At 33.7% G+C, this 15,234-nt stretch overlaps 1 protein-coding gene across 2 annotated transcripts in view; it reads left to right on the top strand.

Annotated features, from left to right (window-relative positions):
* LOC123684057 (altered inheritance of mitochondria protein 3) overlaps positions 1 to 12,208 on the top strand; it is a 29,303-nt gene extending 17,095 nt beyond the window's left edge. The window contains exons 2-4 of one of the 2 annotated variants that reach the window (XM_045623172.1): positions 7,252 to 7,468; positions 7,580 to 10,361; positions 11,726 to 12,208. In XM_045623172.1, the coding sequence (XP_045479128.1) occupies positions 7,252 to 7,468; positions 7,580 to 10,361; positions 11,726 to 11,927 (3,201 nt within the window). In that variant the 3' untranslated portion in view covers positions 11,928 to 12,208. Of the gene's footprint in view, positions 1 to 7,251; positions 10,362 to 11,725 lie in introns of both variants that reach the window. The other variant, XM_045623163.1, reaches the window with a different exon arrangement.
* The last annotated feature ends 3,026 nt before the right edge of the window (positions 12,209 to 15,234 follow it).

Below are 15,234 nucleotides of genomic sequence, written 5' to 3' on the forward strand. Positions count from 1 at the left end.
ACGTCTTGCCTTTCGTATTCAAACGATTGCATCTTTCATCCAAATGTTTTGCCAATTCTCTCAAATGCTTATTGAGAGAAGCATATAGCGCAGCCAACCATTGCTGGAAGGAATATATCATAAAAACATTTAAAACATACTGATCGATTTGGATCAGTTCTAGTAGATAATATCTCGCCTCTGTGTTTTTTTCTGTGATCCAGGAGAATGCGATTAAATTTATGGTTACAAATATCGTTGGACCAAATTCAATCAGATATGATACAAATAATGTCTTCTTCTCCTTCCAGAAAACTCCAAGGGTTCCATCTAGTTTTCTCAATTTATCTTTGAACTTCTTGAAGGGCTCACGGTAGAAGAAAATCATTCTTACCAGCATAAAGTGGTTAGTCAAATAATGAGTTGATTGAGCAATATGATCTAACATGATTATAACTGTTGGTCTGGTAGAAAGTAACCCATCATTTTGTCTCTGAATCCATAAGTACCAAAAAAAAATATTGACAAGCAACAGATAAGTTGCCACAAACAATATCAATATATTTAAATTGATATTTGGTGGTGCTATAAGACATATATTGCATAACAATGAATGGAATCGTAAGACTTGTTCATTTTTGATTTTCCACATATTTTTAAATAGAGCACACTCAACTGGAATACGCGAATTATATAAAGAACTCAAAATTTTCATTAATTTTATGATGGCTTCGGAAATTTGAAATATAATAAAGATACCATTGATTAATGACTGAATTTCAAAGAACAACTATGAGTAAATGAAGTAAACACGTGATTTCAATCAATGGTCGATGAGGACATGATACTATCTTGAAAGCGTTAATTTCAATTATTGATTTTCAATCTTCTTTCTCCGCTATAATTTGGTGTGAGTCAATTTATGATACAGTTCGGCCTAAACCTTGAACCCTCTATTTATTTAGCGAGAAAAGGCTTTCGTTTCACAATATCAATTGTTTTAAATAGGTGATCATAATAATATTAAACAGGATAAAAAGGAAAAACGACGAGATTGAATTCTCCAAATGGTTTTTATGATAAATGAGGACATTGATTCACAATCAATAATTTAAAGTCCTTCCTGAAGAAAACAATGAATTCATTTCAACATAATCTCTAAATTCACATTTTCCTAGATACCTACCTTTCGCTGTTTCCGATATAATAATAATTACACGAGTATTATGAATGAGTGTCTTCGTTTTGTTTCATTCAATTTTATTATCATTGTATTCATATAATACGAAAAAATACAGAAAAAAAAATATAAAGCAAATTCAGAACATGATTTCCTTTTCAAATGCAACATATCCCAACACAAATAGTTACACAAACAAACTATTTTGAATGAACAATTTTTATTAATTAATAAATAAATATAAATATAATTATTATAAATTTCCGTATTATTCTTTCAACTCTTAACAACTTCACAATGGGTTTCTTCCAAAGAAGAATTAATCAGAATTATAGATTTCATCTGATCCAAAACGTTCAGGATGAAATTACCCACTTCTCATTTAAGATACGGTTTCACATTGCCTTATTCAGAGTGACGATTGAATACCGCCTTACATTCCATTGGAAATCATAATGTCAGTAGAGAAATTGGTTAAGTGGAACGGTGTTTTCAGTTTCTCCGACATTGGTCTTGATTTTTGCGGGTCGACTGTGGTTAAATCGAGTTTGAACTAAAGTGTATAATTTACCAGTGGAAATAATCCTCATTGAATAAACTGCTAACAAATCGAGACCATATTATCTCAGTATTATCTCAAAAAAAAAAATTCGATGGAGGCACTCAAAGATATTGAAGAAATATACATAGGTATCCATTTGCGACAGTTTGTTCATTCACTTCCGAAAATGTATTCATAATGAGAGATTGCATTTCGCCAGTCCGTAATTTTCAAACTTTTAGGCGGAATTGACCTTAAACGATGAGATTCAACTCACCGATGACGAATTTCTGGTCAAATTCAAATATTACTCCAGAATAAGAAGAGCTAGAAACTTCATATTATCTGGATAGGTTCGGATCTCGAACGCCGCGATAAGTTCGTTAAAAGAGAACAGCAAGCAACGCTCAGTTCAAAACCGTTCCTAAAACCATTCTCCTTTCGAACCACTGATTTTTATGGAGTTTTTACATTATTTCAATAAACAGTAATCTGATTATCTTTAATCGAGTCGTAGATTGCTCAAGTTCGAAGATTCAAAACGTAAATAAAAAAAAATGAATATTTAATGTATTTAAAAATAATAGATATATATTTTTTAATGTAGGTACAGTTATGGAATATTTGTAGTGTTAGTAAAAAGAATGTGCAGCAGAATTATTAAGAAGATAGCGAAAATATAGCTTTGATCAACCTCATGAACCTTATTAAGTTTCACAATTCATTACTGTGAATAGTTCGTTCGTATAAAAAATATTTTATTAACCCTATCATAGAAAAACATACACATAGAACTACGAATATCTACCGTATCTTTTTCATGAAATTTTCCTTGACCAATTCGAACATTTGGTAGGTACTGTATGTCCTCGATAATACAACTTCCATGTCTTTGAATCGATTGTGAAGCATTGGCATAGACCTTACCTTTCACGTGGCCCCAAAGAAACAAGTATAAAGATGTTGAATCAAGTTTAAGATATCCAATAGCAAATTTTGATCTAAGTCTTCATGCAGAATACGGTGTTATGTCGTTTGTGAAATGCCTAATTCCCAAGATTAACGAGGAATTGACAAATCTGGGTTTTCGTCAACTCTACTGCTACAGCAACAATATTCTTAGTTTTCCTCGAACAACTCACTTGGTTTTCATTCTCCCATCACAAACTTGTCCCAGGAGCTCAAATTTTTCCATCGGTTTCACTATTGCCGACCGAGAAGGAACTTCAAGGCGACCCAAAAGTACTTTAATTTTTTCGAACTGTGACTGCGAAAATTTTCATCATTTTTGTAGTGAATTTTAACGATTTGAAAGCGTTGTTAAAGCGTGTATCGTTCCATTTTCAGTAATGGCGTAGTTTTACTAGTCAAATGCCAAAATATGACAGCTGTCCAGGTAGCAGGCTATTTGAAATTTTTAATTGAAAATCCTGTTTTAATATGAGCGAAAACTGCAAATTATTATTCTTATGGATTAGAAACAAATATTGTTCCATAAGTGCTCAGGCAAGAGGATTGCCTAATCCTACACATATCTCTTTCAAAAACTGGCAAGGTATTTCTACCCTCGTCTCTACCAGTATGGAATCTGAGGGGTTCAGAATCAGTGTTAGCTCCCATGGCCGGAAATAGGTAGGTACTACCAATTAGTTGCGGATCGAGATAGTAGTGTCGATAAACGACTGATAAAAACTAGGCCAATTACCTCCTAATAAGATGTTCTTCTATCTATACAAATATACAATGTTCATGTACTATGGATTCATTAAAATCTCCCTATTATTCCCTTGTTTCATGGAAGTATCATATAAACTTGTCAGATTAGATTTTTATATGGAAATATAAGTCAATGAATATAATCACTGCAATGTCATCAATTCGTTTTTTTATTATAATATGTTATGATTTTTTTTTTGGTTCATACTCTGAAACTATGGACCGACTGATTTTATAAATCAATACAATAACTAATTTATATTTCTAAAAGTATCACAACTAGGAATTGAGTATGAAACAACTTAGTTTAACTTGGTTGTGAAATGAATTTTACTATAACATAACTAATATACCTAGATAATTTCATTCCAAAATTCAGATTAGATTTTGAAAAGTTAATTCACATTTCTCAAAGAAACATCGAACTAAGATCTCTCCGAAAATCATCTGTTCACTTCTCCGAACTTCATTGGCATTAGAATTGCATTTCCTCCAAACGACTATATTTCAAATATTCATACCTAATATTACCACCAACCAAGACCACACAGCGAAGATTTTGATATTAGGGCATGAAAGCTCTTAACTTCATGTCAGAGACGCTAATAATACAAAATATTGCACATTTGTAACTGCAAAATCTCAATCTGATCGGATCCACCCTGAAAATTTTTATGTCCTTGGATTCGAAAGCTGTTATCGTGTATACGGCCGGATATAATCGAATTTGAGGGAGGATTCGTCATCAGTGAGTTGACTCATTTGAGACCAACCCCGGCTCAAAATTAAAAAATCACAGCAATTTTGTAGCTCAAAGTCAGAAAAGTAATGATGATTTCCGAGATGGCTTTTGAAGAAAATCCTCAAATGTTTGAAGGAAAAAATATAAGGTTTTTAGGTTTATTATTTCCTGGTAATTCTACTAGGAAATAATACCATCCATTTTTTTCCTTTCGTCAAAAAAATCGAGATAATACTGTCTTGGCATCAGACATTTTAGAATAGTCTTCAATTTTTGTGCCACTAAAGATCTGTATATACTATACAGACCTGAATGGCCTCTTAGACATTTATGAAAAACTAAAGGCAATTCTGAACTGAAAATTCGCATAACGTGGTTTGGGACAATGATCTTTCTCCCTAAAATATTTTCAGATCTCTACAACTTCCGGTTAAACCGGAAACAGACTACTAGTTCCTTATTTCAAATGGTACACCCACTATATTAGGTATTGCATCATTAAATAGCTTTTTTGACGACAATTTCGGCAATATTCCATACTTTGGGTGAAAACTCAAAGGTTCACGAGTTAATTAGATTCTTATGAAAAAAATTGTGACGATGAGGACTCACATTTTTTTGAATATCCGCAGAAAAAGCATTCATCGAAAAATTTGTTTTCTTTTTCGATTCTGTAAATACGTAGTCTTATGAGACTGTTTGCGGTTTGGATAAAAAATATACAGGGTTTTCGTACGAAGATCATGAATTTGGACAACTCAATATCATCGAAACTCAAGATTTTCAAATTAGAACCTATATTTTTTATTATTTCAGTGAGTGGGGGTTATTTAAGCGAACCCTATATCTAAAATGAATTATTTAAGAGTTATCAGAATAAAATGATTAATCATAAAAAAACGCATTTTATATAATGCACCACATTTACGCTGATATCAGTTAAAATTCAACCTTAAAAGGCCTGTTAGTAATCAAGCATTTAACAAATGGTTAAGTCAAAGTTTCATAATCTATTTTATAATTCTGCTGTGTTAGTATACATTTTCATGATGTCATTTGACATCGACCGTGATATGTTGGATTGTTTCGTTGTTTTGACATATATATCGATCATCAGTGGTATTATATGATATGTTAGCAGAAGTTTCTTGTTGAGATCACTTGATGTTGGATAGCTATAAGAATGCCTTCCGAGGTGAACCTCATTGAAATGGCTTCCTTGCAAGGGTTCGATCTTAGCAGTTATTCTGGCAGTGTTTCTTTCAGGTACATTTCCGGGGTGTGAATGTGTCCCCGGCGGAAAATTGAGGATGTCTAGATTCAGTTACGGCGTTCTATTTCACGAACAAAAAATTATTTTGTTCAAAATTCGAAGTACTGAATGAGAAAGCCACTTCTTTAAGTTAATATTTTTACAAATCGTTCGGATACTTTGAATTGCCCCCTCAAGGAAATTTTTCTGAATTAAACACTGTTTTATGTTATTGTCTGGTAGTCATATGCAACATGCTCTTTACGCAGTAGGTACTGAAGATGTTGATTCATCGGCTTCGATAATCGAATATTTGTGTAAGCTTTCTACTTGCCCAAATTTTTCATGTCCATCAGACTCTGCTCTTACCATCGTATTTCTTCATTATGTACCGGGTTTTCAACCATAATTTGACCCCCCTTTAACTTTGTTACTAAAAGAGGTACAAAAAAATGTTTTCCACAAAAGTTTCACGAAATCGAATAATGTTTTTTAAAATGATTTCACAAAACGAAATATATACAGAGTGGGCCACATATTGATAGCAACTTCATTTTTTCAAATGGAACACCCTGTATATTTTTCTATATTTGACTAGCTCTTTTTCCCCTGATTTCAAATATATAACATATGTTTGGCCTATCTCTCTTATTCTGAGTACAACAGAGTTTCAAATTTTAAGAACCACCTAGCATGCTCAGTAATCAGTTTTCAAGTGGTAGGCTGCGATAACTCAAAATGCTCTTTTTTGAGTTATCTCGTTGGCAACGATATGACATATAGTCAAATTGCCAACGAGATAACTCAAAAAAGATCATTTTGAGTTATCGCAGCCTACCACTTGAAAACTGCCAGCTTGCATGCCAGGTGGTTCTTAAAATTTGAAACACTGTGGTACTCAGAATAAGAGAGATAAGCCAAACATATGTTATATATTTGAAATCAGGGGAAAAAGAGCTATTCAAATATAGAAAAATATACAAGGTTTTCCTATCAATATGTGGCCCACTCTGTATATATTTCGTTTTGTGAAATCATTTTAAAAAACACTAGTCGATTTCGTGAAACTTTTGTAGAAAACATTTTTTTGTACCTGTTTTAGTAACAAAGTTAAAGGGGGGTCAAATTATGGTGAAAAACCCGGTACTTTGGTGTTTTACAGGTATATGTTTTGATTGCTCTTATCATGTTCTTGCTATTGGGGTTGTTCTTCTGGAATTCTCTGATTTTCCATTGTTAAATTATCCTTCATTCATTGTCTTTTGTCCATGGGTTCTTGGTTCATCTTGTTTCCTCGCACTAAGCTGTGTATACAACACTTATCTAATATGAATACCATTCCCACATCCTTCGAGGAATGTTCTCAACTGTTTTACCATCATTTCGTAGTATTTCTTGTTGTATGTTATTAGTTTGAGCCATGTATATCAGATGATTCAATATGACACTATATATCATTATAATGATTACTGAAAGAAAGTGCGAAAGCCTCATTATTATTTATTTATTTAGCGTATGTCAACTTAGACACAGTAAACTTAAAAATTAATTTACATATATAAGCTTATAATAATAATAATAACGCTGAATGAACGCACATACTGGCGATCAGACAATCCTAGGGTCTCCTGACCACAAGACACACTCTCAACCTCAGGAAAATAGATATGAAAACACATAAGTCGATTGGTTCTTCTCAGAACCTTGGACCTTCTGTCCAAATTTACTAGATAAATATAGAGAACATAAGCTATGCTAAAAGCCTCATTATATTTTATATTTATATTCTACCAATTATTATGAGTACCTGTGACAAACCTAAATTTTTTTCATTCTTTCAGGTGCTGTGTTGTCTTGCAGCTTTAACACAAAGCGCAGAAGATCACAAAACTAAACCGAAAGAAGATTCGAGAGGAAAAAGAACACTGCAATATCAAATAGCTCACCACTATTCTGGGCCATACAACTATCGCTCAGAACGTAGGATTTCCAATGGTCCTCACTTTTACCAACCGCAATTCCATTCTGGTCCTAGGTCCTATTCGTCTTACTACAAAGGTAGATCTCGTTCTCTTCCTGTACCTCCATATGCGGTTCAAATGGAACCGTTAGTCCATTACTCTCAAAGAGATCCTTTATACGATACTAACACTTTATCCCTACATACAGATGGCCGCTATGACCAATCGAAAACACTCGATGATCTACAAACGGAACATAATCACTTATCTGAACATTCCTATTACCCACCACGAGCTAAAATTATTGAGAAGCCTGTGTACATCAAAGAACCAGAGCCTATCATTGAAATCATCATCAAGGAATCCAATGTTACACTTCCACCACCTCCTACACCTCCACCAACGCTACCACCAAAGAAGAAGAAGGAACAGGTGCATGTTTTCTACGTCAAGTACAAGAAAAATCCCAATGGATATGGTAAAGATAGTATAATTTACGATAAACCGATTCCTGCTATATCTCCAACATCAGCAACAGAAGAAGAGGAGGAGCAACCACAGCCTGCATACTATCCAGAACCAATAGTAACTCAGCCTCCACCACCATCGACAACATTAAGAACTATAATTAAGCCAGACTCAGAAGTATATCATGGACCAAGCGGCATTAAAGTTACTTTTGGGAAAGAAAGTTTCGATTACCATAAGCGACAAAGTAAACCGGAAGATTACAATAAACCTATTGAAGATATAAAATTCCCCTCCTCCCAGCAAGACAAAAGTTTTCCTTCATTTTCTTCCCACCATCAAGGAAGAGAACTATCTTTTTCATCCAGTGGTTTTGAAGGCCCTAATGGTTTCGAACGACAAAGTAATTTCGATAGACAAAACCCATTCGATAATAGAAGACCTTTATCACCTGTTGCCAACATCAGACCAACACATTTTCAAAGACAACCGCAAGCGTACAGACCTTTTTCAAATGCATATAAAACACCACCAGCTTCACAATTTTCGAGACCTCAATCTGGCCCTTCAGAATATTCGACGATACCGAAATCCGTTTATCAATCTCAACCAAATCAAAATAAACCTCCACCATCATTTCCACCTAAGCTGCCATTCCCCCAATTCAATTCTCAATACAGTACCTTACCGCAATTTGAACAGCCAAGGAAGCCAGTTCCCTATACACCATTCGAAACCTTCAAGAACTCCCAGAGGCCTAGAGAACAAATTCCATTCAAACCACAACATTCATTTACCTCTCCTCCTCAAACCCCAGAACAACCTAAATTCAACCAGCAACAAAATCTTCAACCGAACCCAATTCCAAATTACAAAACCATCCCTGATGCTCGACCACTCAAACAGTTCCAAAACTTCAGAGATGGACCACATATTCATCATCAACCACAATTCAGTGAAGAATCGAAATTCAATCAGAAACCACCAGTTCCCACGTCACCAGACTCAAATTTTCATTCTCCACAAAAGCAAACATTCCAACAACAACCAGATACTTTGAAACAATTTCCAAGTTTCCAGTTACATCCTCAGGTACAAGATCAAAATCAACAATCTCCTCAACCAATCCCTAAATTCAACTCCAACCAGTTTGGAAATTTTCCAAGTTTCCCAGTTCATAGTGGTTTTGAACAATTGCAACAAAACTCTTTTCCTAGAATAAATCAAAACTCTCCAAGTGTTAATCAATTCCCACTTACATCGTTCAATCAAGGCGAACCTCAAACAAACTTGAATGGAAATTCTCTACATCAAGACTTTCACGTGAATACATTCCAACAGGTGCAAACTCTGGCACCAGGAGGAAGTCAATTGATTGCAGCTATTCCAAGATTCGAACAACACATTTCTTCTATTGAACCGTCTCCTCCACAGAGGCATGTACAAAATTCTGTAAGTAATTTGCAAGGACCACAACAAAACTTTGTGTACCAGCAACCCCAAGTTGCACAGTCAAATATTCACAAACAAACAGCAAGGCCTCAACAGGGTGTAACGAAAACAACGTATAGTAACAACTTTGACAACTTGCAAGAACAATATCGACAAGCTAATAGGTTACAAGAAAACATTAGAAACGGAGTAAATTACCACGCTAACCACGATGTTGTTGATTACACAAGCCATAAACCTCCAACAACTTATCAAACTACGCAAAGAACTATCAGTGTAACGTCTAAAACAACTACCACTACTGCTGAACCAGAAAAACCCTCTACAACAACAAAGGATCCTAAAATTTTGAATGCTCAGTTGCCGGATGAAGTCCCGGATGATTTGAGGCAACAATTATTGTCATCTGGAATTTTGAACAATGCCGATATATCAGTATTAGATTACGACAAAGTAGGAGATATTCCTCTGAGCGCCCTACCACCAGATCAACTAGCTAATTTTTTCAACGCGGGCGGCGCTCAGCAAATTGCTGGGAGTGAGCAGATTCCGCAATACGCTACGAAAGAAGGAGATATTTTAGATAAATCATTCGACGAAGGAAGTGAAGATGACCAGGAAATAGCTGCATCTGAGAATCACGAAGTAAGAGAGAAACCAGAAGTTCAGATGAAAGTGGTTCATTATGACCCCCTTACAGAGCAAGGCCAACAGGTCCAAAATTCTTACGTAAATCAAGATGCTACGCAAGTCAGCCCGGTGGCACTGAATGATCATAAATATAATCGATATTTGCCACTTAAAGTGAATGGTGCTCAATTTCCCATACCAGATGTACCAGAATTAAAAGATAAAAAAATCAATAGTGTGGTAGTCCTGGCTCCAATTAATTTCGATTATAACCCAAGCCGATCCACAAGAGATGCTAAAAATAAAGATTTCGATTTCGTAAGAGATGAAAACTTGAGGGAACTATTGAAGAACCCTACCATAGAAAATTATAAAAAATTTCTGGATAACGAATCGAAAAGAAAAAGCGAGCAACAGGCAGTTATTCTTCTGGTTACAGGGTGAGTAGATTATTTCATATTCGTTCCAATGCAAATTCATCCTTTCAGAATTGATGAACAAAGTATGCATTTTAACTATTATTGCAAAGCCTTCAACGAAGGCGAAATAATACACTCACTTCGACAAATAACTCAATCGTTTAAACATTTTCAGGAATCAACTAGGAACAGAGTGACTTAATAAAACACAGTGACGACAAAAATTTCAATCCGGCCTAAAAATGGCGTATGGGGCGGAGCTTGACCATAGAATACGATTGACTGAACTGAACTGACACTTCATCAAAATTGAAATGATTGGACTTGATAGATTTGGATATAGAAAAAATTTATTCAACTGAAGAATACTACACTGACTTAATATAATTGTCCTTACTTTTTGAATAAATCCCAAAAATCAGGTAAACGGAGAATGTAAACAAAAAGCCGCCATATTTAGGCTCAGAAACCAGCAGCCGATCAAAAACGAGACCACTCGTATCGCCATTGTGTTTTATTAAGTCACTGTCAGTAGGAATATTCTGTTATGTCCTCTATCGATTGCCCCTAACATTGCGTCAAAGGGGATTTTCTGTTTTGGGAAAAAAGTAGGACAGAAACATTCATTTAACATTTTTAGTGTTGCTGTGAATACATTTCATTCACAACTCGATATTTGAGGAATTTGTTTGTTGAGTTTAATAGACGGTTTTGGGATAAAAATGAGGATAACATTTTGATCGAATATCTTGTATTTTACAAATTTTTTAGGAAACAAAATCTAATATTTGTAGAATTCTAGGATTATAAAACAAATTATGCCAATTAATGAATCTGAAGAATTAAATCTCGGAACCTCCCATGAAAACATCAGAGTCTTGAATATTCCGTTCAAGAGTTATCGTCAACACGACGGATGGCCGTACAAAATTGATTTTGACCTCGAATTATTAATCAATGGATCGAAACATTCATTTAAAACCACACTCGTCTCAGAGATAATATCTCCTAACGGACTTTTGGAGAAATTGATTGTCTGCTATTCCCCTTAAACAAAGATGCAAAAAAAAACTACCCTCTTCTCTTACAATGTTCGGATGGCTAGTAAACTCTTCTAAAACATTAATTTTTCGTCCTATTCTATTTTTACGGCACATACTTGTGATCAAGGAACATATCAAAAAATTGAACTCAATGCAAAACTTTACCTGAAAAGAGAAATGATTGTGAAAATTATTTCAATATAGAAATAACTTTTCAAGAGAATGTAAAAATTATTCCAATATAGAAACAACTTTTCAAGAATCACTGATGTTATTAGAAATGTCCTTCTATTACGAATTACACAACAGATTTTTTTTATTTGTCATAAATTTCGATTTCAGATCAGAAGACGTCAATAGAGAAATCTTTATGTACGATGTCGGCAACAAAACCGTTAGTAAGTTAGATGGCAGCTTATCAGCAGCATTTGTGAAAGCAGCAGAAGAAAACGATACATCCCCTAATGAACCAACAGAAGAAAACCGTTCAGAAGAATCAATCGCTTACATCAAGAAGCAAGAAGAGGCTAGTCAACATAAATAAAAGTATTGAAATTTGAACAAGTATTCCTGGATATAATTTATTTTCACAATTGATATTTTTATTTTATCATTATTTATATTTTAAATTTGTATTTCTTTTTATGTAAATATTGTGGTTGAAGTTGATTCAATATTGAATTTGATATTGGAAATCCCATTTTATGAATCCATGAATTTCATGGTATCTGGATGATATTTTATTGACTTTCTATTTTTGTACAGTGTAATATAATTCAGAATATGCAATTTTTACTTTTGTAATAAAAACACAGAAGAAAATAATTTGTTGTTTTATGTATTTGAACTCGCTATGTGGAAGTGGAACAGTGGCGTACCCAGACATAAGCCTTGGGGGGACAAAGAAAAAAAAATTGGTTATTCGTTTTCGATGTCCTTTGAATTTACAGGTACTTCTTGAGATTGATTTTCACCTGCCGAAGTGTCAGCTGTTATATTCAAACGCAAAAAACTTGAAGATTCGCATCAATTTTCCCCCTTTGGAAGAAGTTTTCTTAAAAAGTTTGTTTGCTCATAATAAGGTTGTTGTATATAAGGTTACGACCCCATAAAGGATATTCCCTCTGGGGGATATATCCCCCTTATTCCCCTCTTGGGTACGCCACTGATGTGGAAATCATGGTATAACATTATTGTGTATTATCTGAGTTGAATATTATTTTATATGAAATATTTGTCTTCAAGGTCTATTATATCCACTACATCTTCATCTTAAAAAGTTTCATACCTATAGGTACAACAAAATCCACATTTAACAAAAATATTGAGCTTATTAGATCTTGAATTTATTACTTCTTCATGCTTCAAAAGGAATCGTTGACCAAAAAATTTGTATGATCAGCATGTTTGGTAAGTCGACGGTATCCTATGAAGGGGTCATACTAGACGTCATTTCCTACAAATTAAGTCCAGTTGATTGGAGTAAAAAGTGGATGGTAACTGGACAGTAGCAGTTTTTTGATTTTTCAGAAAATATCCGAGTTCTTTAGGAAAATAATTAATTATGTAAATACAATTACAGAGTGAAATATCGATTGATACTTTTTTAAAACCTGAAAAATGAGGGTTCACTCAAGAAAGGAAAATGATGGCTAAAAACTTGAACAAACTTCGGATTAATTGGTGTTAGTGGCCTCAACTTTATTTTGCAAAATTTCTTTGAATCAGGTGTGTATTAATCGAGAAAACTTTAATGACCTTGGCGAACAAATAACGTTCCTACATTCATTTTTTATTTCATTAGCTTTCTGGAACGCTATATATCGGGTGTCCCAAGGTGAGTGGCCTATTAGATTATTATGGAAATTATTGATGGTAAAGATTTCAAATTTTGTGGATAGATATTTGGCCATGTAAGGTACATTTTTAAAATAATTTCACATTTCCAGTGTTGCCGGATGTACGACAATTTGGCAACAACTTTGTTATTTTGAATAGGACATCCGGTATTTCTATTTTTTTTATGATACTCCATAAAATATTGAATCTATTCACTCTTACTTGTCCATCCCTATCTTCAACGGTTTTTGAGTTATTAATTATTTTTCGAAATTTTTGATCAAATTGGCGTATTACGAAAATGACTCTAGCTCGTTCAATATTTGAGATTTAAGTCAGAAATTTTGCAAGTCGTCAGATATTGATCTGATCTGTGTCACTGCTCTTGAATTATGGTTGTCAATAATACAGGACGGACCAAAAAAAATCATCATTTCCCAAGTTACAAAATTGTAAAAAAGTCTATTTTTTCAAATTAGACACCTAGTATATTTTTCAATTTTTGGAATCAGTACAACACTCTCTACAATTTTTCTATTCACGTCCCTATAGCTATCTCAACTGGATTCCGAGTTATATGCGTTATATGTGTATATCTTTCTTGAGCCATTATTTATAGAAAAACATCGGAACAAAACACCTGTTAGGCAATTATTGTTTATTTTGACATTTATGGATTGAACTGATTCATTGATATATCGATCTATGAACCACATAGAGAACATAACAATACAAAAGATATTAACACTTATTGAATCAATGTGAAATCTAATAAACGCATATAACTCGGAATCCAGTTGAGATAGGTATAGGGACGTGAATAGAAAAATTGTAGAGTGTGTTGTATTGATTCCAAAAATTGAAAAATATACTAGGTGTCTAATTTGAAAAAATAGACTTTTTCACAATTTTGTGACTTGGCAAATGATGAATTTTTTTGGTCCGTCCTGTATTATTGACAACCATAATTCAAGAGCAGTGACACAGATCAGATCAATATCTAACGACTTGCAAAATTTCTGACTTAAATCTCAAATATTGAACGAACTAGAGTCATTTTCGTAATACGCCAATTTGATCAAAAATTTCGAAAAATAAGTAATAACTCAAAAACCGTTGAAGATAGGGATGGAAAAGTAAGAGTGAATAGATTTAATATTTCATGGAGTATCATAAAAAAAATAGAAATACCGGATGTCCTATTCAAAATAACAAAGTTGTTGCCAAATTGTGGTACATCCGGCAACACTGGAAATGTGAAATTATTTTAAAAATGTACCTAACTTGGCCAAATATCTATCCACAAAATTTGAAATTTTTACCATCAATAGTTTCCATAATAATCTAATAGGCCACTCACCTTGGGACACCCGATATATATCGGGTGTCCCAAGGTGAGTGGCCTATTAGATTATTATGGAAACTATTGATGGTGAAGATTTCGAATTTTGTGGATAGATATTTGGCCATGTAAGGTACATTTTTGAAATAATTTCACATTTCCAGTGTTGCCGGATGTACGACAATTTGGCAACAACTTTGTTATTTTAAATGGAACATCCGGTATTTCTATTTTTTTATGATACTCCATAAAATATTAAATCTATTCACTCTTACTTTTCCATCCCTATCTTTAACGGTTTTTGAGTTATTAATTATTTTTCGAAATTTTAGATCAAATTGGCGTATTACAAAAATGACTCTAGTTCGCTCAATATTTGAAATTTAAGTCAGAAATTTTGCAAGTCGCTAGATATTGATCTGATCTGTGTTACTGCTTTCGAATTATGGTTGTCAATAATACAGGACGGACCAAAAAAAATCATCATTTGCCAAGTTACAAAATTGTAAAAAAGTCTATTTTTTCAAATTAGACACCTAGTATATTTTTCAATTTTTGTAATCAGTAGAACACACTCTACAATTTTTCTATTCACGTCCCTATACCTATCTCAACTGGATTCCGAGTTATATGCGTTTATTAGATTTCACATTGATTCAATAAGCGTTAA

Source organism: Harmonia axyridis, chromosome 1 (genome assembly GCF_914767665.1).
Source record: "Harmonia axyridis chromosome 1, icHarAxyr1.1, whole genome shotgun sequence".
NCBI lineage: Eukaryota > Metazoa > Arthropoda > Insecta > Coleoptera > Coccinellidae > Harmonia > Harmonia axyridis.